This window comes from Capra hircus, chromosome 23, assembly GCF_001704415.2.
Source record: "Capra hircus breed San Clemente chromosome 23, ASM170441v1, whole genome shotgun sequence".
Taxonomy (NCBI): Eukaryota; Metazoa; Chordata; class Mammalia; order Artiodactyla; family Bovidae; genus Capra; species Capra hircus.
In genome coordinates, this window is record NC_030830.1 from 36,648,797 (window position 1) to 36,676,638 (window position 27,842).

Here is a 27,842-nt window from a genome sequence, read left to right on the forward strand (position 1 = left end):
GTCCATACAGGTAGAAGTGAAGAATTAGGGAAGCTATTTGCCCTTCATGGTTTCAAAAAGTGTGAATGATAATAGTTATTACTCCTTGGAAGAAAAGTTATGACCAACCTAGATAGCATATTCAAAAGCAGATTCATTACTTTGCTGACTAAGGTCCGCCTAGTCAAGGCTATGGTTTTCCCAGTAGTCATGTATGGATGTGAGAGTTGGACTGTGAAGAAAGCTGAGCGCCGAAGAATTGATGCTTTTGAACTGTGGTGTTGGAGAAGACTCTTGAGAGTCCCTTGGACTGCAAGGAGATCCAACCAGTCCATTCTGAAGGAGATCAGCCCTGGGATTTCTTTGGAAGGAATGATGCTAAAGCTGAAACTCCAGTACTTTGGCCACCTCATGCGAAAAGTTGACTCATTGGAAAAGACTGTGATGCTGGGAGAGATTGGGGGCAGGAGGAGAGGGGGACGATAGAGGATGAGATGGCTGGATGGCATCACTGACTCAATGGACATGAGTCTGAGTGAACTCTGGGAGTTGGTGATGGACAGGGAGGCCTAGCGTGCTGCGATTCATGGGGTCGCAAAGAGTCGGACACGACTGAGCAACTGAACTGAACTGAATATAAGGCTGTTATTTAAAGATATGAGCATTAATATCAGCATTTAGTTTGGGGTCACAGTATACACCATGCATGACCCAGTGATTTTTCCTACTGTGTTTTAAGGGGGCTGAGCCTTGGCGACCGCAGGAGGAAGTCTGGCAGATGAGGCCCCACCGCTGACCTTGGTAGAGTGGTTCTGCTTTTACCTGTTATGAATATTGAGGTTCTTCTTAGATGTTTGTAAAAGGGGTTTTACTACTAAAGCATATTTTTAAAAATATTGGTTTACATTTTATATACACCTTTTTTTTATGGATACTTTATAAGAAGTACCGAAGGATTTATCATTGTGTTACTTTAGGAACCACAGATCATCCAAATTAGAGTCTGTCTCCCTCTCTTCCCTTACCCGCACACCTCGTTTAACAGATTATACATGTGAGAAGATAAGGTTTCAAGATAGCCACAGTTTGGCCTCTGGGCCCGTCTGCTGTGCCACTGCTCCATTGTGCCTTGGATCATCCTTGTGTGCATCAGAGGCTGAAGGAGAGCTAGTGGAGCCTTTGTGGTCCAAATAGGCTGAGGGACAGCTTGATATCCAGAGTGTCGTAGAAGCTACCGTTTCCTTCCTCCTTACTCATATTCCTTCTCTCTTTGACCTGACAGGATTCCCCCAGCCTCCTGGATGCCCTAAACTACTCGAGTTTGAACTGTGCTTACAGCTAGAATGGTTCCAGCCCTAGCTCCTTCGAAGTTACCCCCAGGGATGTCTCCCAGCCCCTGACGCGTAAACACTGTCTGAAGAGTGTTAGTTCTAAGTTTCCTGTGTGACTCTGACAGGCTGCCTCAGCCAGGTCCCCTCTGCCCTCAGCATGAACTGCAGTGTTGACTCCTGGGGATTCAGTCCCAGAGTCCTGAGGAGGGTCCTGAGAAGCCTGGGATCTCACCACTGTGGGCACCATTCCTTCCTTCCCTGGTTTGTGAGGTTCTTAATCTTTTCTGCCTGTATCTTTCTGAATGTATCAGGGCAGTGAGGCAGAGTGGGGTGTTGTATGTGTGTGCTGGGGTATATTCACACGCCCATATGGCTGCATTGGTGCTTGCGTGGTACCAGACCTGTGTTCTCAGGGTGCCTGGTGTACCCTATCAGCCAAACAGAAAGGAACAAGGGGTCCAATAGATAGGGCTTTGGGGCACAGGGGAGGTACATGTTTGTTTTTCTTAATGAGGAAGGATAAGCCAGAAGAACAAAAGAAACAGTTTAATTCACATAGTATTCTAATGAAGCCTCATGCTGTGCTTGAGTCCAAGTGACAAGTCTGGCTGCAGAGGGCCTTAGACAGATGTGAGTGATTTATTCATCTCTGCCTCCTTCACTCAGATTTTCTCCTTTCAGCCATCCAATATCCATCACCGATTTCTGTGCAGGAGTTTACCCTGGTAGCTTGCCTAGAATACGTTTTGAAGGATTAGCGTACATGGCATGGAGGCTGGCCCCTGTACCCAGCATACTCTGGTGAATATTCATGTCAGCACCTGAGAGGGTTATTTCTAAAAAGGCAGCTCGTGCAGAATACATTCCAAAGAGGGAGTGTTTTTCTCTTGTCTGACGATCCTTCAACCAAATAAACATGGGAGGGAGGGGGAAGCCACACTGCAGTTCCGGTGAGTGTTTATGAGACAGAAGCTGCACCCTCACATCCCTCCCCATTGGAGCCTTCACCCGGGGCCCCCCCTCTGGGGAAACAGCACAAGTGATTCCAGAAAAGAAAATGCCAACTGCCCATTTAGCCTTTTGTCCCAACACCCACACTAGTTTAATATAATTATGGCTGTTTAGCAGTTAGAAAAGTTAGAGTTATTAACGTTCAGTTGAAAGCGTTTGAATTAAAACTTATGATCTCAGCTTTGAAGACCTGGATCAAGAAAACTGTACTGAGTGGCCAGTGATCAAAAGAATTCCATTGAAAAACATAATTATCCATTTTTCCCCTCTAGCCATTATGAAAGATTACATAAAATCTCACCTTTCTTCTTGCTTTTCACCATTCTTCAAAAGATTTATCACACAGTTACTTATTAAACTAATTGATTATCTTTTGTTCGTAAGTACTTATCATTGTTAGGATTCTCACTCTTACATATTTGTGAAGAAGATGTCATTATTCTCATTAATGTTGTCTTTATTTTAATGGTATGTCATGTACCCCAAAGAGGATTATGATTTGTGAGATACCTCAAACTTCAAATAGAATAATCTGCTTACTCTAAGTGTTTAAATTTTATAGTAGTTATAACTTATTATAGTTTTATTTTTCTGTTTTAGAAGGTCTTTTCCATGTGAAAGCCTTTACAGAAGAATTTTGTGATGGAAGTTCATTAGAGATGAGACCTAAATGGAGGAAATTTAGATAGAGAAAATATGAGGGAGAGCACAGGCAAGCACTCCATTGTGTAGGAGTAACTATGAGAATAAGCAGGAAATTGGGGGAAGCGACAGAAGGAAAGCAGCCACTTAGCAGAGAGAGGATGTGAAGGTGGAGTGAGCCAGGGCCTGTGCTGCTTCTGCAGAAGGATTGGACACACAAGTGTTTTAAAATCATTTTCAGCAAGAGCTCAGGACTTTGTAGATTGTGCCCTGTGGGAAAGAGAAGAGAACGCAAAGCTGGGGCAAAGATTGAAACCCAGATCTGATTTGGGTGAAAGGTCGGGCTGATAAGAAAGAGAGCCAGCGTGGGAAGACAGTGCTGGCAGTGTTCAGAGTGCCCAGAGAAGAGCTTTGGGGAGAACAAATGTAGAGATCACATGACTGGATGGGAAGAGTTCCGCCTTGTAGTTCACCCCTGCTGGAATATTCTCTCGCCTGCAACATTCAGAGTTGAGCCTTCCCACCTTGCTTTGCCCTTCCATTCTCTCCCTTGATCACCAGGTTGAGAGAATACAAAGATCTGCCTGTAGCTAAACTGTGAGTTCACCGCAGACAGGAATTCCTATGATCACCTGACCCAAGGGACTGAAAAGGAGCTGTGGAGCTTATTAAATATCTCTTTGGCTCTGCCTCTTGGTGCTTCATAGGCTGTGCGCATGTGGGCACATATTAACATGTGGTCATAGGAGGGGCAGAAGAGAGAGCTCAAAAGATGAAATCATAGTCAAAGTTGATGCATTTCATAAATGACCTCTCAACCAAGACTCCCCAAAGTGGTGTGGGGGTGGAGGGCTGGCTGGCATATGTGCGGATTGAAATGTAGCTCAGGCTACAGATCCTTGAAAGATGTGCTGGTAACTCATCCTGTGAGAAAAGAGATTTATCTGTAGTTCTGTCTCCTTTCCATCGCCCTGTCCTGTCCCCGTGTCCTCCTCCAGTTTAACTCAGTGGAGCTGACGATGTGTAAGGCACTGTGCTGGGAACCATGTACCATGCGTGGTCCTGGTTCTAGAAGCACGGTTAGGGCAGTTGCTCCTGACTGGACTTTGTCCTGAAAGCCGAAGGGAGTGTGGGACAGGGATTGGGTGGTGGTACGTAGGGCACCTGGAACTCAGTGACTTTCCTTTCCCACCACACTGGGGCCACTTGATTCCACTGGAGTCAGAAATGTAAGTAAAGATCCAAGAAGGAAAATCCCCTACAACTCAGCTGGTAGGTTAGTGAGCTTGGAGCTCTAATTTAAGATACCTGTCCCTTCTCACCCTCCTAGTAATTTCATAGAAGTGCGGGTAGGGAAAGAAAAGCTCACACAAGTGCATACTGCCGTTAGCTGTTAAGGGAAGAAACTGATTCTCGTCTTTTAAAATCCCAGCAGCCCCTCATGGCAAATGGAGCTGAAGTGGAGCTGGGCTTGATCCCTAGGGAGCTAAGCCCTGTGGTCAGGACAGGACCTCTCCATTTCTACCTCTCCCACATCCTTTTTGGATCCTGCTGGTGAGCCAGATTGGGCCAGTCTCACTGACTGTGTCTATACGTCATGATGAGGATGCTGCTGAGATCAAGACAGCTGGCCTTGCTGCAGAGAGGGGAATTGATGATGCCAAATTTAAACATAGAGAAAGATCTGTAAAGGCCGCGTATCTGCTTAGCATGTCACTGCTTGAAAAGGTCTGCAACATAATGAGACTTCACCTTTTAAAATATAACAAAACCATTTGAAATGGTTCCCAGTATTTTTGATGCCAGCATCTTGCTTAAGAAAGGGGACTGTATTGAATAGAGTCACCTTAGAAAATAGAAGAAAACAGCTTTTCTTCTCTAGGGCTGTTTGGCCTGGAAAAAATTTTCTCATATATCCACGTCGAAAGCATACAGTGAAAGAATTTGCATCAAATTGGACTGTGTAGGATGAAATCTATGCCTTGGCTAAAACTTACTTATTAATAAAGGGTTTGCCAAGTGATTGAATAATCTGTAAAAGATTGCTTGGGTAGTATTTAGCCCATGTTAAAAAAAATTAACCAAGTAAGTTAGAAAAATAGATTTGCATTGAAAGCAGGAAATGTGCTGATTATAAATTGTTTTTTTTCCAAAATGTGATAATATATGCAAAAACATTTTGAAGCCGTTGAGATCTGTGTGAATGTGAGGTGAGATTATGATTAGCTGTTCACCATTCGTTCCACACTCAGTATTTATTAAATGTTGCAGCTGCAGCCATACTGTCTGGTAGTTTGCTGTTATCTTTTATGTCATCACCTAAAACTTGAAATTAAAAATGTAATCCCTCCAAGGAGTGAAATGATGGTCTAAATTAGCTGTTAACAATTGGTAGCTTTGCATTGTCTCAGAGTTGTGGCCCATCCAGCTTTCCGTCTGGCTGTATCCTGCAGGTGTATTGTGCATTTCAGCTCACTTCCCTGGGTTATACTGAAGAGGATATAGCATTTAATGAGAGGAAGGCCCCTCCTTTTATTTCCCCCTTTCTCAGTGAACTAACTTACACGGTGGAGCCCGAGTATATATGTGTCTCCTCACCTTTCCTCACCCCGGAGCTTCAGTGACTCAACACAGAAGCTGCCATACCAGACAGCCAAGGGCTTATGCTTACCTTTTCCCACACCAACTGCAAGATAAGATTATGAGCCAGTGTCATGATTTCTTCCTCTCTTAGAGAACTCACCCTCTTAAGACGTATGAAAGATTAAACAATGTCAGACAGTATGTGCACGCTCTGATGTCCTCTGACTAGGGTATTTCCCAAGTTCCCCTTCCATCTGGCGAGCAGTCTGCATTTTCTTCTCATGCCCTCTTGGCCCTGCGGGGTTGTGGCCCACATAGAGGCGTGGACCCGTGGTGGTTCCTCCCTGGGAGTTTCCGTGTCTGAATCTGCAGGACAGCTACCTGGTCTGCTCCACGTGCTTTGGTAGGGCGCTGGCTCTTGGCTCCAGGCTTCCGCTGGTAATCTCATGTTGGCCCTGCAGCCAGCTGGCAGCTCTTCTCAGCTTGACCTCGCTCCTCACCTGAGGAAGAATCTACACAATTGAACTTTCTGACAGCTGGCAATAGGAGCCCTCTCATCTTGGGGAAAAATCCCAGTTTCTCACCAGTAAAGTTGTTCCTCTGAAGCTGTACTCATTCCTTCTGGCAGCTGTGACAGGCCCTCTCCTGCCTCTCAGTAGCAGAGCTTATAACAGAGCCTCAAACATGATGTTTGTCTTTCTGCTCCTCATTCAGAAGAGTGACAGAAAGCACTGAATGAAATTGTCTCTTGTGACCAGAACTCCACCACACCTCTCTCCTTTACCCTTGTGTCCGTCACATCTCTCCTGCTTCATGATCGAACCCGGGTCTCTTGCATTGCAGGCGATTCTTCACTGTCTGAGCCACCTTCATGAGCTCTCCTCCGCCTCCCTCTATTCTGGCAGGTGGTCAGCCCCCTCTGACTCCAGGTAACTCCTCAGCGGCCTCAAATGGCAAACACTCGCACTGCACTTCACTGCCCTGATCCTGCACTATCTCTTCCTTGTCACTGACACCCCTGCTTTCTCCCCTCCTGCCCTCTCAGTGCCACTGCTGGAGAGAGTTATAAACCACACTGACTGGTCCGTCTTTGCAAGGCCACTCCCTGCAGCACGGCAGGCCTCATGGAACCTGTTCTGAAGCCCGTTCTGCCTTTTCTCCCACACTGCAGTCCTCCCACTCTTGGCTTCAACAGAGGCTCTGCTTTCATGTTTCAGTGAAAAGGTTGCTGTCCAGAGTGAGCCTCCTCACCATCCCAGTTCTTCACCTCGTCATCTCTCTGGTCCCATAGCCATCACGTTGTCATTGTCATCTTCATCATCAGAACGTCTCGTTTCTGCCTCGTGCACTCTGCTAGGAGCTTATCTTAGGCCCTTTTGTTTCCAAGTTACAGAAACCAGATGAAGATGGCTTAAGCCTTAAATGGTGAGTTTATTAAAGTGATTGGGAAATTTCTCATGGAACACTAGGGCAGGAACTCCAGTGGCCCCCACTGGGGCACTGGGGACTAAAATCAGATGTTGGTCATCCTGCAAGGAGGCCAGACAACCCTTCCTGGGCCATACCATCTTGTTTGCTTCTCACTGCAGATGACTTTCTTTACTTCTTTGAGCTTCTGATGAAAGAGGGTCCCTCCAGAATGTCTGCATTTTTATCAGTATTTTAAAAGAACAGCACCAATTATGGTAAAATCTTACATAATTGTAAATTTTTGTATGAAATCTGATTGGCTCAGCAAGGGTTAGATGCCTTCCTGTAACAGCTGTGTCTACAGAGCTCAGGAACCCACTACATATACCTTAAGGTTGGGCCAGAATCTGTTCTCAAAGAGGGGAGTTACTGGGACTTCCCTGGCTGTCCATTGTTTAAGACTCCACACTTCCATTACAAGGAGGACAGGTTCAGTCCTTGGTCAGGGAACTAAGATCCTACATCCCACATGGCATGGCCAATAAATAAATAAATTTTTTTTTAAAAAAAGAGTTACTATGTAATGGATAGGTATGAAAAAAAAAAAAAAACCCAAACCCTGTTCTGCATAGACTTGCAAAAAATTGCAAAATGTTAGAACTAGAAGAGCCCTTAGAAACCATCAGATGTAGAGCTTTCATTTTACAAGGGATGAAACTGAAGTACAAGTTAAGTGACTTGCCTAGTGTCACTTAGTCAATACTCAGTAAATATTTGTTGAATTGTTAATGGAAGACAGTTATTTCTGAAGAACTTAATTTCTGAAGATTTTAACAAAGAATAGTCTGTACAAATTTTTGAGGTCAGAAGTACCTTTCATTTTGTCTGAGAGATTGGAAATGGATCTGATGATAAATTATTGTTATATGGCTAATACCATGGCAGTTGATCTTTCCTTAGTTGTCTGTTTTCACCCAAATGGGAAAACTCGGCAAGAACAACTGTCTTGACCCCTGGCCTTCCAGTGGAGTCTCCCATAAATGATGGACAGCTAGAAGGAGGCAAAACAGATACTTGCTGCTGATCCAAAAGATCATTTCAGTGGAGAAGCTGTTGATCTCCACTGTTAAACCTCAGCCATTGTTCACAATCTGGCACAGAATTAATCCCTTAAGAAAGGGATGAAAAAAGTGCCGCTCAGCACAACATAGTTTGTCATCGCATGCATAATGCAGACTTTCCAATTAGAATGCTATAATTTGGAAACTTTCTTCACAGACTGATGAGAGAGCAATTATTTTAAAGAAGGGAAAACTCAGTCCACTGGGTTTGCCTCAAGTCACTTCTGACTCAAGCCGCAAAGACAAGAGTTTTGAAAACATATTCGCTATTGAATTTCGTATCAAAACACTAGCAAGGAGAGCAATTAGTTGCTGTAAACTGACCCCCAGTAATCAATGGTATGCAGCCAGCCAGAGCATTTATGGAAGACGTAAGCAAAATCACATCTGTTAATCAATTTTTTTAAAAACGCCCAGCGCTTCACTGTTTTTCAGGGAAATTCCACAATGAGAATAAGGAAGACAGAGGAGACAACATTTAATATCACCAGGCATTTCATGCTGTGCTCATTAGGTAGAGGGGTTTGTGGCCACAGCTTAAACACAAACTCGATCTGCATCGATAGATCTTGGCCAGCAGCTGCCTTTATGCAGCTCCTTTTGAAAATGGCTTCTGATGTATGGGCGGAGGCGTGCAGATGTCAGGGGTATGTTTAAGGATCTGCTCTCAATTAGAGTCAGAGGGAGTGTGTCTGTCCTGGGCCAGCTCACCTGGCAGACCTTATCTGGCAGATTACAAATCAGAAATATTGCTGTGTTGTTGCAGGTGCAAAGATACAGGAACAGACTTTGCTGGCAGGGAAAGAAGTGAAGGGAGTTGGTGGGCTTTACTGTCGTGCCTTATTAGAACTAAAATTTCTCTCCATGGGAAAAAAAAAAAGAGAGATGGAGCCAATTTTTCCTTTAGAGTCTTTAAGCTATGGTTGCTTCCCCCCTACCCCCACCCCCAACTTAGTTGAATCAACAGAAGGGTTTTCATTCCTGGCTAAGCCTACCTTCTAAGCAAATATGCATCTGGGCACATAAAATAAATACCTCTTATATCGAGAACAAACTTGTGGCTGCCAGTGGGAGAATGGGGAAAGGGAGGGACAATATAGGGGGAGAGGATTTTTTAAAGGGTTATTTTGGGATTATATGAAATTGTGTGTGTGGAATTTTTGAAAATTGTAGAGCACTATAGAATTTAGGAGGCTTTCCAGGTAGCTCAGTGGTAAAGAATCTGCTTGCCAATGCAGGAGACACGGATTTGATCCCTAGATTGGGAAGATGCCCTGGAGAAGGAAATGGCAACCCACTCCAGTATTCTTGCCTGGAAAATTCCATGGACAGAGGCGCCTGGTGGGCTACAGTCCATGGGTCACAAAGAGTTGGAGGCGACTGAGCAGATAGACCCATAGAATTTAAAGAATGTTTTCATTTAATTAAAAAAAGAAGAATCTCTCTTTAAAACTCCTAAGTGTAGGTGAAGACAACCTAAGATCCATCAATGTCCCTATTCCACCCTGACCCCACATTTTTAGCCTCCAGGGACTCTTAATAGAGGACTAGTGAGATGTCTCAACCAGTATATGCACTTGGCTGCTGTTCAGAAAAAAGAATTTAGGCCAGGAGAGATTATTGAGGTAAAGATCGATAGAGTAGGCTAATAAAAATTAATATCATCAGCATCCAAACTGTGATAGGCAGTGGATTAATATCCTTTAAATATAAAGGGCATCTTGTAAGTCATTAACAAATGAATAAATATAAGTAGAAAATGGGTAAAAATGTTCAAGTTCAATGATAAGTAAAAAGCTGCACATTAAAGTAATGGAATATATTTCATCTATCAAATTGGCAGTATTTTAAAAGATAATACACAATATTGGTGATGATGTACAGAAGCAAAGCATCTTTATACACTGCTGGTAGTATGAGTATAAATTGGTACAGCCTGTCATTGGGGGTGAGAGGACAGGTATTCAGCTATTTTATCAAGGTCTAATAAACCCTGTTGCAGGAGTTTTACTTATAGCAACTTTCAAAGACAATAATCATAGATCTAGCTTAAGAATGTTCATCATAGAGGTTTCATAACAGTACAATATTGTCAACTACCTAAATGTCCAACAATAAGAGAACTATTTAGATAAATTCTGGGGCATCCATACAGTAAAATTCTATGAAATCAGTACAGAAGATGAGGGGAAATATTTGATGATGCCCAAAAAAAGTTAGTAAAAAAGAATATTCATAATAGATCATTAAGCAAAGAAGCCATTTTTACCATGAGTGTGTTTACAAAATTACTGGAATTATGGGTGATCTTCATGTTACATTGAAAGAAATTGGAAGACTTCTGTTGTGGCTCAGCTGGTAAAGAATCCGCCTGCAATGTGGGAGACCTGGGTTCGATCCCTGGGTTAGGAAGGTCCCCTGGAGAAGGTAAGGGTTACCCACTCCAGTATTCTTGGGCTTTCCTTGTGGCTCAGCTTGTAAAGAATCTGCCTGCAATGTGGAAAACCTGGGTTCAATCTCTGGGTTGGGAAGATCCCCTGGAGAAGGGAAAGGCTGCCTACTCCAGTATTCTGGCCTGGAGAATTCCATGGACTGTATTGTCCACGTACACAACTGAACGACTTTCACTTTCACTTTCATAGAATAAGTTACTGTAAGACACGATATGCACAACTTTAAAATTCTTTTAATCTGCTATTACTTTAAGAATCTCTGCTAGAGCATTTATGAAACTTACATATAATTGGTTTTCCTTTTATCTTCTCTGTATCCTATATCCTTGGGGCAATCTTTTTCTGTGAAATAGTTCAAGATCTGGTTAGAGTCTAACCCAAAAGGGACTGATTATTTTCATTTGGATATACTGGTAGAAACACTAACTCATGATTATCCAGAAGGATATGGATTATGTTAAGCCTAGCTCTCCATAAATAACCAAAATTCCATTGGGAAAGCAGCCTCAACACCATCTCTCAAAAAGCCTATGACCAGGGCTGTTAAATAAAGTGAATGTTAATTATTTTGAAGGTTTTTCCCCCCCTGGTTTTAATCTACTCTGGCAGAGTTATGAATGATTTCAGCCCAGAACATATATGGAACATATGCTATATAAACAGAGCCCACATGTTTGGAGTAGAATTTTTTTTTAAAGAGAGAGATCAACCATCTTTCTAATAGGCTCATATTCATCTTGAGAGCAGACAAACATAGAAGCAAAAAGTACATTTTTAAAAGTTACTCAATATAAATTATAATAACACAGACTAACTGCATAAAAGTACTGAGACACTAGAGTAATATTTGAGGAAATGACTAATGAGAGAAAAGATTCACTTTCTTATCAAGCATGCTGGTTTAATCTACAAGTAAAATTATTGGACCCTAAAAACAAGAGGGTAGATTCCAGTCTGATTGATTCAGAGTACTTTGAGAGATTAAATGACTCAGATGAGCTCAAGAGAATCAGTAGTATTTACAATATTACACATCTGTTTATGCTTTCCAAAATCTTTTAACAGTTTTCTCTACTTAAAAGATGGATTCTATCATGTTAAATAATATGGATTTCATCATTGATAGCAAACAAAATCACAACTGAAAGCAAGGAACAGAGGGTAAGAGGAAAGGGGAACACAGCGGCACTTCTCATCTTAAGTAATAGCTTTACAGGTGGCACCAAAGGTGACCCTGACCTCGTGCAGAAGACTTGCATGGATGGGAATTGCAGGATTAAGAGGAAGCAATATAAACTGCCTTTGTAGAGTGATAGGCTGTAAGTTGCCAGTTATGCCACACACACACAAACTCGGAGTGAAGAAAACATTTGACAGACTGCAGAAGAGGGCTTTCATTAGGACACCAGGTTGGAACCATCACTGAGTTTGGACAAATTCCCTATCAGCTTTTAAGCCTCACTTTCACTATATATCGTTTGATGAGAACAATAATGCTTGCTAAGAGGATTTTTGCAAGGATATAATGTTATGTAAAACATTTACTATAGGGCCTGGTACACAGTAAGCATTAAAGAAATGTACCATTATAATGATAATGATCATTGTTGTAGTTGTTGCAAGTAATGTATTTGCCCAGCAGATATTCATGGAGTGCAGGCACTGTGTGAGATGCTGTGCCAGGTCCTGAGTGTGGAAAACTAGTAAGACATAGATGCTGTGTTTAGGGAGCTCACTCTGTTCTAGCTAGTGGAGGAGACAAGTGTGCATGCCCAGCTGTAAAGCAGTAAGATAGGTATCTTGTATGGGAAGGACTTCTGAGGCTGAAATGATAGAAAACAGTGGTCTCTCACCAGAGCCTCACTGTTGGAGGCAAAATGCTGGACTGCACTCTAATGCATATTATACTATTTAGAGTCTTTTTTATTCTGTTGTTTTGAACTGAGGAATAACACACATATATTACACAAAACTTTTATAAATAGCTTGATGAATATGAATATTTGCATGTGTATATACCCATGTAGCTATCACTAGATCAAAATTATCCCATTTTCAGTATCTTAGAAGGCTCCTTCACCCATTCACAGTCATTCCTTCCCCAAGAGGTAGCTACCGTTCTGACTCTTGTCATCGTAAATATATCTTGTTTCTTTTGAGCTTCTAGTAAACGGGATCACATAGTCAATGCTTTTGGTTCTTATCTGAGCCAAGAAGGGGTATAGGAACAGGACCAACATAATCTTTAAGAAACAAAGATTTCCTGATGAATAGATGTTTGCCTGTATCTCCCAATCAGGTAATCTTACCAAAGCTATGCAGGAAGTCTGGAATGTGAAGGAATCTGAAACATAGTTAAGGTCATTGGGACATGCTAGTAAGTACTGCTTAGAATACCCATTAGAAAGCACAGGTTTCCCCATAAACAGTGGTCTCAAGAATGTTACCTTTGTTCAGCCCAGACAACTGGAGGTGAGGGCTGAAAGAAGCACGAAGGAGGATTTGGGGAAGTCTCCCTGATCAGCTCATGTGAAGATCTTTGCCACATGGGGGACAGAGGCTGCCTGGTTGGGTGCCTTGTGAAATAAATACCTGAAGAAACAAGCCTCTCCCTGCAGACTGACTCTGCCTTTCGTCATACTTTTGTTGGGGATTCACTTTCTTTCCTTGGTCCTGAAAGTGTGTGGGGCAGGAGAGACCAATTAGAAGGACAGAGAAGACATGAATCCCCTCACGCCTACAGCCTAAGGAAAGAGCCAGGCAGAGTGCTGACCGCCTTCTTGTGTCTTCTTCTGCTCAGGTTATTGCTGTGGGACTGTGACGACCGGAGCTACAGCTACTATGTCGAGGTTTCCACCAACCAGCAGCAGTGGACCATGGTGGCCGACAGAACCAAAGTCTCCTGCAAGTAAGTGCCAGTCTTTCAGGAATATATGCTACTTTAAAAGACAGTCTTTCCACTAGACTCAGGAAGTTCCAATGAAAAGTCAGATCTGGAATCATCAAATTATATTCTTGCTTGGAGGTGAAAGCATTCTAAAGATCCTTTACTTCAGTTTTGACTATTAAATACTTGTATGAAAATTTATATGACCAAAGAGGTGGTCCTTATTTTGTGGTTTGAACTTGACTTTTTAAAATGGCACGTACCTAAGCAGGGACAAGAAAGATACTTTCCACATGCAGTTCTCTCTCAGTTCCTCCCCCACATCCCACACTAGCCCTTTGGGACTTTTTTCTTCCTTAGAGATTTTTGCTGATGCTGTATACAATTAAGTAAGATTCTGGGACTCTCACCTCTTCCCCACCCTCATGTCTTTCTCAGGGTTACCTTTAAATATTTATCTCATCTCCATGTTAGTTACACTGTTGCCTAAACTAAGGAAAGTTTGTACCTTAGGTCTCCGTGGGAAACAGACAGTGCATATGGCATCTGGGCTCTGTCTGACCTTACCTGGTTGTGGGGGATGCCAGGCGGAAGGGTTCTGAGTTCTGACCAGCCTAGAACCACGTAAATGTAACTACTGCTCATATGGAGATTAGCATATTTGCAGCATCCTAGAAGGTTCCCTCATACCTTTTCCCAGTCATTACCTGAAAAGAACACAGTGCCTTTTTGTGTGGAGACCAGTGCTCTTGGAGGCAAGATAAAGCCAGCAGCTAATATTTCTTCTTTTTTATTTTAATTGCAATATGATTCACATACCATAGAATTCACCCTTTAAAATTGTGCAGTTCAGTGGTTTTCCATGTGTTCAGGGTTGTGCCATCATCACTATGACTATCTAATGTTCCAAAACACTTTCATCACCCCAAAAAAGAAACCTCCTCCCACTAGCAGTCACCCCATTTCCCTCCACCTCCCACAGCCCCAGTACTTTTCTGTCACTATGGATCTGTATATTCTGGACATTTCATATAAATGGAGTCATATAGTATGTGACCTTTTGTTCCAGGCTTCTCTCACTTTGTATAATGTTTTCAGGTTTCACTCATGTTATAGTATGTGTCAGTACTTCATTCCTTTTTATGACTGAATAGTATTCCATAACATGGGAATATATAAATAACACATTTTGTTTATCCATTTATCAATTGGTAAACATTTGAATTTTTCTGATTTTTGGCTATTATGAATATTGCTGCTATGAACAATCCTGTACAAGTATTTGTGTGAACATGTGTTTTCAGCTGTCTTATGAATATACCTACAAGTAGAATTGTTGGATCTTATAGTAATTCTGTGTTTAAGATTTTGAGGAACTGCCAACCTTTCCCACAACAGCTGCACCATTTTGCATCCCTACCAGCAGCGTATCAAGGTTCAGTTTTTCCACATTCTTGCCAGTGCTTGATACTGTCTGGTTTTTGTTCATAGCCATTCTAGTGGGGTGGTGTCTCCTTGAGGTTTTGATTTGCATTTTCCTAATGGCTGATGATGTTGAACATCTTTTCAAGATTTTATAATAGTATTAATGATGGCTTGTTTGCACCATTATTATATATTAATTATATAGAACACGTGTACTGGTTAGAGTAACACTTGCTGCTGTGACAGATAGTGGTTTCAGTATGTCAGCAGCTTAACACAGCAGTGTACTTCTCAGTCAGGAGTGTTCCTGGCTGTCAAGTGACTCTTCACAGATGATTGAGGGACCCAGGTATCTTCCTTCTTGTGGTTCTGCCATCACTGAAGGCCTCATCAGCATCATCTGCTTCTGGCTGGCAGATGGGGAAAGAATAGAGAGAAGATAACCCTGGCTCTGAAAGCCTTGACCTGGGTGTGGTGAACATCACTTCCACTTCCATTTCATCAAGGAGAGCTGGTCAGGTGCTACTCTAGATGCTAGTAGGACTGGGAAAAGTAGTCAGCTCCTGGCCGAGTAGCTGCTTCTCAGGGGAGCACACATCTTGTGGCCATCTCTATGATAGCATAAGAAAACTCACAGTTATTTAGTAACTAGTATTTCTTCACTGCGTGTGTTTTACCTTATTTTGTCCTGAATATAAATCACCTTGTGTGGGATATTGTCCCGATTTTATAAAAGAGAAAAGGAAGATCTCTTTCACCTGGATCATGTTGCTGCCTTGAACCCAAAGCATTGCTAAACCAAGCTAGATGATCAAAATTGTAAACTGAAGTGATTCATTTATTTCCAAGCTCCCAGAACCCTTTTTGTACACCAGAAAGGCCTTCAAGGCCCATGAACCACCACCAGTGTTATCTTTCCAGAGTCATTGCTGCTGGGTATACAGCTCACAGACCAGGCGCTCTGCTTCCTCATCTTTTACACATCTCCCTGGTTACAGTCACCCATCTCTTCAGTCATTTTATGTGTTACAAATTGGATTCCTCATCTCTTTTGTGTCCCCCTTTTGAAGATGTTATACAGTTGGGTTTTCAACAAGAACTGGTTGACTAACTACTGACAAGGTACTTATCATAATGATTTTGTATTTATTTAAATGGTTTTCCTTGACTCTCTCATTCTATCCACTCCCAGTAGTCTTGCATTAAATCATGAGCACCTGTTTTTCCTCCTTTTAATTTTTTGTTTCCATTAGTTGGTGGAGTTCAATAATTTTAATGTTTTTTCCCTTGTATTTTAGCACTTAGATGCTATAGCAGTAAGTGTTTTAAAGACTAATAAATAAATAATATATAAGAACAAGAGTAATAGCAAGAAGGCAAGTGTCTGTTAACCCTCTAGGAATCAGTGGAGTCAAAGATTATGATTTCATGTTTATAGACGTTACCTAAGCCTGTTGTGCCTTCCGTTTTTGAGTAAGGTCCTAAGGGATATAGTAGCAGGTATGCAGATGATAAAAGAAGAAAGCCTTTCCTTTTGAACTAATGTACTCTAGAGCAGTCCTCAAGAGAGGATCGTATTAGCTTCAAAAATTATAGCCTGGGTGATTTTTCTTTTTTTTTTTTTTTTTTCAGTGAAATAAAGTATGTGAGTAACATAAATGAAATTCTATGGGACCTTTAGAGGTCATAGCCCTGCCTCTTGATAGCATTCTGCCTAGTCAGGGAATCAGGGGACAGATTTTTGCTGTCCTCCGAAAAAGACTAGGGAATGAGATTCTCCGATGTCTCCTTGTAAGTTCCTGCTCCTGGAGTAGGATAGTTTCTTTTTTCTTTTTTTTGGTGTCCTTTCTGCTACAGTTGAAACTCTCACGATAAAAGCTTATTTTTTATCATAGATAGTTCTGGTGGGTTTTTTTGTTTTGTTTTTGTTTTGGCTGTTCCACGTCTTTGTTGAGGGCTGTGGGATCTTTAGTTGTGGCATGCGGAATCTAGTTCTCTGACCAAGGATCGAACCCGGGCACCCTGCACTGAGAGTGTGGAATCTTCACTGCTGGACCACCAGGGAAATCCCAGTAATTCTGTTTTCATATTGACTGCTGTGGAGTTTTTCCCAGCTTTTTGAGACGTACTTGGTATATAACACTGTATAAGGTTAGGGTGTACAACACAATGTATATGTTGTGAAATGGTCATCACAATAAGATTACCATGTATCACCTCACCTAGTTACAATTTCATTTCTTGTGGTGAGAACTTTTAAGATCTCTCTTAGTGACTTTGAAATATGCAATGCAGCAGTGTTCACTATCGTCATCATGCTGTACATTACACCCCCAGAACTTATCTTATAACTGGACATTTGTACTGTTCAACTGTCTTCAGCCATTTCCCTCAGCCCCCAGTCACTGGCAACCATCAATCTGTTCTGTTTCTATGAGTTTGTTTTCTTAGATTTCACATATAAGTGAGGTCATAAAATATTTGTCTGTCCCTGTTTAAGTTATTTCACTTAGCATAATGCCCTCAAGGTTTATCCATGTTTTCATAAATGTATTGGCTGATTTTATAAAATTACTTTTTATTCTTTTTTCATATAACCTATTCCTGTACCTTTTAACCTTATTCCACTTTTTAATCTTTGATTCCTTTTCTCTGTTGGCTTCTAAATTGCTGAACCCTAAATTTGTGTCAGCATATTAAAAAGCAAATTAAAAAGCAGAGACATTACTTTGCCAACAAAGGCCCATCTAGTCAAGGCTATGGTTTTTCCAGTGGTCATGTATGGACTGTGAGAGTTGGACTGTAAAGAAAGCTGAGCACCGAAGAATTGATGCTTTTGAACGGTGGTGTTGGAGAAGACTCTTGAGAGTCCCTTGGATTACAGGGAGATCCAACCAGTCCATCCTAAAGGAGATCAGTCCTGGGTGTTCATTGGAAGGACTAATATTGAAGCTGAAACTATGATACTTTGGCCACCTGATGCAAAGAGATGACTCATTTGAAAAGACCCTGATGCTGGGAAAGATTGAGGGCAGGAGGAGAAGGGGACGACAGAGGATGAGATGGCTGGATGACATCACCAACTCAATGGACGTGGGTTTGGGTGAACTCCGGGAGTTGGTGATGGACAGGGAGGCATGGCATGCTGCAGTTCTTGGGGTTGCAGAGAGTTGGACACGACTGAGCGACTGAACTGAACTGAAATTTGTGTCAGTATAGTAAAATACTAACATCAGGTTTTATTTTTCTATTATAAATGTAAAACCTGCCCATGGATAGTTACTTTCAACTATACAAAAAGATATAAGTGAAGAATAAATACTTACTCTCCCATCTTGTTTCATTCCTTAGCAGTAGCTACTTTTGACTATTTTTTTTAGTCTTTATAACTTCTAAATTATAAGTAATACTTTTATATCTCTGCTTATTAGTTTAGCTAATTCACTGACTCCTTGGTATAAAAAAATGAATTTAGCCTACTTAACCCCTCCTCATTTTTTGTTAATTATGCTTTTCTTTCTTGTTCTTTCATTGTTGTTTAGTCACTAAGTCATATCTGACTCTTTGTGACCCCGTGGACTGCAGCACACCAGGCTCCCCTGTCCTTCGCTATCTCCCTGAGTTTACTCAGACTCATGTCCATTGAGTCAGTGATGCCATCCAACCATCTGATCCTCTGTCATCCCCTTCTCCTCTGGCCCTCAATCTTTCCCAGGATTAGGATCTTTTCCAATGAGTCAGCTCTTTGCATCAGGTGGCCAAAGTCTTGGAGCTTCAGCTTCAGTGTCAGTCCTTCCAATGAATATTGGAAGTGAGAACCTCACTACTGTTACTTCTTTTAAAATTAGACAAAATGGTTAAACCTCTATTTTTGATCCATCAATTGTAGATAGTATTTCTTGACTCCCTGCTATTTAGTGAAGAAATTACCATGACTGTGTTTCCCTCTGTCTCTCCCCATCAGTTAACTGTCCCACCTCATTGAAATTGTGAGATTGATGGTATTATTTTCTGGTTTTTGACCTGTGTAAATCTTCCATGTGTTGGCTATAAACTGATTCTGAAAAGGGAAAACCACTCAGAACTCACTGTAACATTATGATTATATAAACATTGTTCACTATAAATCTAGTAATTCATTGGCTCTGTAAGAAAAGAAATGCTGTTCCATGTCACTAGACCTGTGTCACTCTTGGAAGAGTTGTACTATGTTCAAATCACAGATTCGATTTTATTACAAGTGCCCAGAATTATTCCATAAATGATAAATAAGTAGCTTTATGATAGCCTGCTTTTTGTTTTCCTCGAGTTCCTAATTGCTTCTTTTTCCTGTTACAGAAGCTTCTGAAGCATATTTTTGTTCATTATTTCATTATTTTCCTGTTTTTAAATTGAAGTATATTTGATGTACAATATTACATAAGTTACAGGTATATAGTATAGTGATTGCCAGTTTTTAAAGGTTTTGCTCCGTTTGCAATTATAAAATATTGGCTGTACTCCCAGCATTGTACAGTATATCCTTACAGCTTGTCTTGTGCAGGATGGTTTGTACCTCTTAGTACCCCTATATTGCCCCTCCTCACACACTTGTCATGACTGGTTCTCTGTATCTATGAATCTGTTTTTTTCCCTTTTATTAGTTTGTTGTATTTTTTTAGGTTCCACATGTAAGTGATACCATACAGTATTTGTCTTTCCTTGTCTGACTTATTTCATTTAGCATAATATCCTCAAGACTATCTGTGCTGTTGCAAATGGCAATATTTCTTTCTTTTTTATGACCAAGTATATTGTATATGTGTATACACACACACACACACACACACACAGAGCTTCTTTATCTATTCGTCTGTTGGTGGACACAGGCTGCTTCCGTATCTTAGCAATAGTAAATAATGCTGCTATGAACATTGGGGTGCATGCATCTTTTCAAATTAGGGGTTTTGTTTTTATATATATGCACCCAGGAATGAGATTGCTGGGTCACGTGGTAGTTCTGTTTTTAGCTTTTTAAGACATTGCTGTACTGTTTTCCACAGTGGCCGCACCTATTTACATTCCCATCAGTAGTTAATTTTTGAACAGACTGCTTCTGAGGCCACTCTACAACTGTGATCATTTGTTTTTCTTTTTGTAGAATTTAGGTAAAGGAGTAATAAGACCCTTTATCCTTCGTAGGAGATATTGTCCTTTGGCCCAGTTACCTTTCTAGATCTCTTCCCCTGAAAACCTGAGAGAAATGGAATGTTGGCTGTATTATCAGGCAGCATTGCTTATGAATAAAATCACCATTGATTGGTAAATTGCCTCTAGCCTGGGAGAACTCCCAGCTATGGTTTTTCCGATAGTCATGTATGGATGTGAGAGTTGGACTGTTAAGAAAGCTGAGTGCCGAAGAACTGATGCTTTTGAACTATAGTGTTGAAGACTCTTGAAAGTCCCTTGGACTGCAAGGAGATCCAACCAGTCTGTCCTAAAGGAAATCAGTCCTGAATATTTATTGAAAGGACTGATGTTGAAGCTGAAACTCCAATACTTAGGCCACCTGATGCAAAGAACTGACTCATTGGAAAAGACCCTGATTCCGGGAAAGATTGAAGGCAGGAAGAGAAGGAGACAACAGAGGATGAGATGGTTGGATGGCATCACTGACTCAATGGACATGAGTTTGAGCAAGCTCCGGGAGTGGGTGATGGACAGGGAGGCCTGGTGTGCTGCAGTCCACGGGGTCGCAAAGAGTCGGACATGACTGAGCAACTGAACTGAACTGGGAGAACTTTAAAATATCTGGTTGGAAGTCATAGCTTTGGGTTTCCTGACTGTGATGAGTTGTGATTAGATGTGTCCCTTGTGAAAGTTCTGGGCTCTGTGTTTATGGAGCTTTTCCAAGAGAGATTTGTTTCATTTTGAAATATGAGGCTTTAGACCAGAGTGGCTTCACTCTTGCTCAGTACAAGTTTTATGTGCTCATCTGAGCTGTCACCTGCACGCCAACAGGAATGGCTCTTGTACAGTTGTGTGGACTGCTGCAAGGACTCCCCCTGAGGAGAAATGCCTGCAGCTACCCTAAGTAAAAAATTCCTGTTCTTACTCCTGGGTGAATTTGAAGGCAAATAAACTGTGGAAAATTCTTCAAGAGATGGGAATACCAGACCACCTGACCTGCCTCTTGAGAAACCTGTATGCAGGTCAGGAAGCAACAGTTAGATCTGGACATGGAACAACAGACTGGTTCCAAATAGGAAAAGGAGTACATCAAGGCTGTATATTGTCACCCTGTTTATTTAATTTATATGCAGAGTACATCATGAGAAATGCTGGGCTGAAACAAGCTGAAATCAAGATTTCCTGGAGAAATATCAGTAACCTCAGATATGCAGATGACACCATCCTTACGGCAGAAAGTGAAGAGGAACTAAAAGCCTCTTGATGAAAGTGAAAGAGGAGAGCGAAAAAGTTGGCTTAAAGCCCAACATTCAGAAAACGAAGATCGTGGCATCTGGTCCCATCACTTCATGGGAAGTAGATGGGGAAACAGTGGAAACAGTGTCAGACTTCATCTTTTGGGGCTCCAAAATCACTGCAGATGGTGATTGCAGCCATGAAATTCAAAGACGCTTACTCCTTGGAAGAAAAGGTATGACCAACCTAGATAGCATATTGAAGAGCAAAGACATTACTTTGCCAACAAAGGTCCGTCTAGTCAAGGCTATGGTTTTTTCCAGTGGTCATGTATGGATGTGAGAGTTGGACTGTGAAGAAGGCTGAGTGCCAAAGAATTGATGCTTTTGAACTGTGGTGTTGGAGAAGACTCTTGAGAGTCCCTTGGACTGCAAGGAGATCCAACCAGTCCATTCTGAAGGAGATCAGCCCTGGGTGTTCTTTGGAAGGAATGATACTAAAGCTGAAACTCCAGTACTTTGGCCACCTCATGCAAAGAGTTGACTCATTGGAAAAGACTGATGCTGGGAGGGATTGGGAGTAGGAGGAAAAGGGGACGACAGAGGATGAGATAGCTAGATGTCATCACCAACTTGATGGACGTGAGTCTGAGTGAACTCTGGGAGATGATGATGGACAGGGAGGCCTGGCGTGCTATGATTCATGGGGTCACAAAGAGTCGGACACGACTGAGCGACTGAACTGAACTGATGAATTGATTGGGTCTTAGTTAAGAAGCTCCCTCATGAGCACTACATAGAGTAAATCTATAGGTACTTTTTTCAGAAAGGATATGTGTAAAGCAAATTTTCAGAATACTTGCATGCCTGAATCATAGTTTGACTGGGTATAGTGTTCAATTTCTTCATAAATTTGAAAGCTTGGATTTATTGCCATCTAGCTTAAATCATGGCATCTGGTCCCATCACTTCATGGGAAATAGATGGGGAAACAGTGGAAACAGTGTCAGACTATTTTTGGGGGCTCCAAAATCACTGCAGATGGTGATTGCAGCCATGAAATTAAAAGACGCTTACTCCTTGGAAGGAAAGTTATGATCAACCTAGATAGCATATTCAAAAGCAGAGACGTTACTTTGCCAACAAAGGTCCATCTGGTCAAGGCTGTGGTTTTTCCAGTGGTCATGTATGGATGTGAGAGTTGGACTGTGAAGAAAGCTGAGCGCCAGAAAATTGATGCTTTTGAACTGTGATGTTGGAGAAGACTTGGGGGTCCCTTGGACTGCAAGGAGATCCAACCAGTCCTTTCTGAAGGAGATCAGTCCGGGTCTTCTTTGGAAGGAATGATGCCAAAGCTGAAACTCCAGTATTTTGGCCACCTCATGCAAAGAGTTGACTCATTGGAAAAGACTCTGATGCTGAGAGGGATTGGGGGCAGGAGAAGGGGACGACAGAGGATGAGATGGCTGAATGGCATCACGGACTCGATGGACGTGAATCTGAGTGAACTCCGGGAGATGGTGATGGACAGGGAGGCCTGGCGTGCTGCGATTCATGGGGTCGCAAAGAGTCGGACACGACTGAGTAACTGAACTGAACTGAGCATCTAATGTTGCTGATGAGAAAAATCTGATATAATCATATTCTTATTCTTTGTAGTAATTTATTTTTCCCCATAGATACCTTTAGGATCTTCTCTTCATCTCTGAAGGTCTTAAATTTCACAATGGTATATATGGCTGAGTGTAAATCATTTTTCTTCCATCCTGCTCAGTTGGCTGCTGTATGGAAATCTGCCTAATTCCTCTCAGATTTATGAATAATATTTCATCCACATATCATTTTCTAGAAATTCAACAAAATCTTGATTTGCCAATAGCCTTCCTTTCAGTTTGCAACACTATTATGAATGTATTCCCTTTGTATTTCTTTGATGTCCCCTCATTGGTTTCCAGGAAGGAAGCGAGGTAAATATGCCTATAATGTCAGCTGTATTGAACTTGAATTCCCAAAAGCTCTACCACATGGGCTGCTGATATTCCCCAGGGACCCCATTCCTTTCCTGTCCTTGCTTGTGCTTGGCTTCACTTCTATCATCTTATGCAGCCTTCTTGCTTCCTGCAAAGCTTGGGCTTCTTTCATATTGACCTCATTTGTATTCATTTTTTAACCATTTCTTTCCTTTGTCACGGCCCCACTGACTAATAATTGGGTCTGCCAAAATGTTAGTGATCTCGGCCATCATCTAAGACTGTGCCTTTGGCAAACATTTTGGCAAATATAAAAGATTAGGTATAGAAAATTGGGTATTACTGATAATTTTCTTTTTCTGCTTGAGAATTCTGTCGTCCTAATCTGAAACTACCTAGCATCTCTAGAGTTTAGCCTCATTTTCTCATAAACTATCTGTGCCTACCAGATATACTACCCATATTTCCTTTTGAATAAGTTTTCTTCCTTAGCTTAAATGTTCATTAAAAATGATGTTGTGAAGAGTTTTTAGGGAATTTTCTGATGGTCCAGTGGTAAGGACTGTGCACTCTCACTGCCGAGGGCCTGGGTTCAATCTCTACTCAGGGAACCAAGATCCTGCATGGTGCAACCAAAAAAAAAAAAAAAGAGAGAGAGAGAGTTTTTAAAAATTTGGGGCTTCCCTGGTGGCTCAGAGGTTAAAGCGTCTGCCTGCAGTGCGGGAGACCAGGGTTCAATCCCTGGGTTGTGAAGATTCCCCTGGAGAAAGAAATGGCAACCCACTCCAGTATTCTTGCCTGGAGAATCCCATGGACAGAGAAGCCTGATGGGCTACAGTCCACGGGGTCACAAAGAGTCGGACACGACTGAGAGACTTCACTTTCACTTTAATAACTTAAACTACTCATTCAAGATTTTTAAAACAGAACTGAAAATTATAGAAATATTACCACAAGTAGGAAAAAACTATGGAAGAAGAAACCCAGAAGGAGGCATGCTAGAACGCTAATACAGTTGACTTTGTATATTAGGGTTAGGGGAATTATTTCTGGTTCCCTACGTTTCTGATCAATTGACATGTACTTCTCAAAATAAAAAAAAAATCTTTATTTTAAAAGTATTTTTTCTAGCTACAGCCATAAATGTTTTGTAGAGATTTATCCTTGCTGGTATTTGAGTAGCATATGCTGGCAGAGCAGTGTGGTTTATTCACTGTCAACAATAAATTAAAGAAATTAAATAAGTGCTGCACATAGCAATATCCTACTAGCCTTTCAGAACCTTGAGGCCACTTACCGTGAGCACAAGTGTTTCCCTGAAAAGGACACCTGAGCCCCCTTTTCCTTATGCTTCTCCCCTTGGTCCTCTCAGAGCCCAGCTCTCCAAGAGTACTTCCTTCTGTCTTTCCTCAGTACTTTAGAAGTCCCTGTCCACTTGAGTCTCCCCACTCAGTGGGGTCGGGCCTGCTTGGAGCAGCGCCTGGGGTCAGGCAGTTTCTGTAGCATCCTAACTTTGAAGCAGTTTCTTCCCTGGGCCTTCCCTGAGGAGCACATTGACTGTGCCACCTGCCGAGGCCTCTCTGGGGACAGCTGCTCTGCTCCCTGCACTTCAGCCTGACTGCATTCTTATCTGACAAGCAGCGTGTCCCCTTGTTGAATGTACTGTCATTCAGTGCTGGGGAGGGCCAACATTCTGTTCTGGGGTGTGTTTCTGTAACTGGTGCTATTTATTCAGTAGGAATCTCAGGACCAGGAGTCATGTTTCTTCCTCTAAGTGCTGCAGTGGTTGAAGACAACGGGATAAATTCAAGATGGAGAGTTATAGCCTCAGTAAACTCTGCCAAAGTGTAGCAAGATTGAAACACGGGACATTTAAACCTAGACTCTTTATTTACCTTGCCTGCATCATCTTTGCCATTTTTAGTGATAAAGTTGAAAAAGCTTCCTTGCCACCAGCTTTGTTTCTTAGGCTGACATTTCACAAAACAAAAATCTCAGGTTGGTTCCAGGAGGGCACTGCTAACCATGTGATTTGGGGGCTGTGTGTCGAGGGCTTGGAGTCACTAATGTGATGCAATAGAAAGAAAGTAGGTCTTAACAGAGGAAGTAACTTCACCGTTGAGACTGCTGATGAGAAGTTCCTGGTTAGTGTCAAGTTTTAGTTTCCAGGATGGGATTGCAGCTTTTGGCTGTGGCATAGGTCCTGTGTTGAAATGTTACCATTTCTTGGGAGTCTGCTGGGGTAATGGGCCCACTGCCCTCCTCAGAGCCCCTCCCTGCAAGGTTGAGGGCTGTGCTTGCTGCTCCTTGAAGTGTGAGCCAATTAATGGGCTCTGGTTGTGTAATTGTCACTTCTAAATGTTCGGTGGAGATTTTATTTTTCTCTTCTCGTACTTAATTCCATTTTTCTACACAGCATTTGACAGCAATGAGAAAAGCTAGTCATGTTCTTTCCTGTGTTTTTTTAAAAGGGCAAACCTTGCTGTTACTTTTATCAAGAGTTTTAGAACTTGAATGATAGAGAAACATGTACCTGTAAAAAGAATGGCAAAAATATGAGAAAACAATGGAATTCAGATAAAACACAGAGGACAAGTCTGGATCGAGGCAGACCCCCGTGTTCACAATAAGATATCAGAGCCTACCCCTAGAAGGCATCTGCCTGTCAGACCAGACTTGGAGACACTTGTTCATCAAGCTTTTGTTTGTGGGTTTATGAGTAGCAGGATTCAGTGAGTATTTTGGAATAAAGAACATCAAAAGGGAGTCAGGCACTCCTCCCTGCACACCCAGAGAAGGGACTTACCTCTGTGTATTGCAGAAAGTTTTTAGGAAAAATTTACTCCTATGTTGGAAGCCATATGGAAAGTAGATTTCAATGCTCAGTATGTGAACTGAGTTATAAGTTTAGAGCTGTCTGCAGCTTCTGTGGACTGCCAGTGGAAAGGCTCCATCCCACCCAGACCATTTGATAGGTGATGGCCCTGGAAAGAAGTGCAGTCTCCTCGGATAACCAGTGATCAGCCGGGAGAAACTGAGAGCTCTCTTCCCTCTCCCTTGCTTACCCAGGAGCCATGTTATTCTGGGAGGATAATAATTTTTCCATACCTGTTATGAAAAAATAAAAAGGCATACGTCAGTAAAACTTTATCAGTGAGCTGCATGGACACACTTAAAATGCACATAATCAGAAAGATTTTTCATTTTTTGGAAATTGCTTTCATATTAATATTAAATTTCTAATGACGAAGATCAGTCAAGACCACCTAGGCCGACTACCATCCCCTCTCTCCTCTCTACTTTGCTCTGTTAACTGACCCACCCACCCCCGCCGACAGTCTCTCTGTACCCTTTCTTAAGTTGACCTCACTCACTGTCACCACAGTGGCATTTTCCAAGCACAACTCTTGCCCTAAATCTGCTTAGAACCCTTCGCTGGCTTCCCATTGCCCTCTGGACGGAGTCCATGGTTCTTCCTGTGACCTTGAGGCCTTCACACCCTGGCCCCCCCCTGCCTCTCCAGACTTCGTCTTCATTCCCCTCCTTGTGCTCCCTGTTTACACCATCCTCACTTCCTCTCATATTCCAGCTGGAGTCATGCTCTGTCCTCCCACAGGGCATTTGCAGGTGCCAGCGGCTTCTCTCTGGAGCCCGCTCCCCTGCTCTGTATCTGTAATCCTAATTACCCTTTTGTTCTCAGTTCAAGGCTGCTTTCTGAGAAACTGCCCTGACCACCTGTCACGACCATTGCTTTGCCCTTCCCTCTCATAGAACCCAGCTTTTTCCTTCACATGACAACTGCAGTTTGCACTGACACTGCTTAGCAAGCTTCCTGCTATTGTTCTTCCCCGCTAGAGTGTAAGCTCCAGCAGAGCGGGGATCTGGCCTGTTTCGCTTGCTCTAGCCATGGTCTCTTAGCAAGGACCTAGCGCTTGCGCTGTGAACAGAGGAGCGGATGAGGGCCACCGCTCTGTCTGCAGTCACGCATGCACGCTGGCTGCTTTTGCCCTGCTTCTGTCCAGAGCTCTTGTCATCATAGGGCTCAGTCAGGCCCTCTGTCCATCCCAGCTCAAATGCTGTCACACAGAACTAGGAGGAGTTTGTGGGAGAGAACAGAAGTTGCTTGTTGCCCTGATACTGTAATCCTTGTGGACTAGGAATGTGTCTTCCCAGCTTTCCTTTATTAACCCATTATTGACCTGTCATCCTTGATTCATTTATAGTCTTATTCCAGAGATTCAGTCATTGCCAGAGGTTTAGTTTCCTCTGGTCTCCGCCATCTCTCCTTGCCCCTCAAGTTAGTCACTATATCCCCCAGTAACAGTTTATCACTTTAGATTGGTTACTGGCTGGAAGTCCATTACGTTTATTTTTAAATAGTCTTAGAGTAAAGTTTTTCTTTATGGAGGGGTTGAGTGCTTTAAAAACCATTTGCCAGTTGTGCCCCTTTCACTTTGGAAATTGATTTGATTTAAAATCCCAAGTTTGTCAGGTTAATATGTTTCAGTTGTTTCTCTGGACTTTCAGAATAAAAGGCTAAAAAAGAGGGGGGGCGGAACCTGCATTATCTCTGGGGAGGATCTCAAAACCACTTGCAAGGCCTTGTCTCTCCCGGCAGGGTAGAGT

General features: G+C 42.2%; 1 protein-coding gene across 3 annotated transcripts in view; it reads left to right on the forward strand.

Moving 5' to 3' along the window:
* BTBD9 (BTB domain containing 9) overlaps positions 1 to 27,842 on the forward strand; it is a 414,205-nt gene that overhangs the window by 320,536 nt on the left and 65,827 nt on the right. For all 3 annotated transcript variants that reach the window (XM_018038719.1, XM_018038717.1, XM_018038718.1), the window contains exon 9: positions 13,331 to 13,438. In XM_018038719.1, the coding sequence (XP_017894208.1) occupies positions 13,331 to 13,438 (108 nt within the window). The remainder of the gene's footprint in view (positions 1 to 13,330; positions 13,439 to 27,842) is intronic.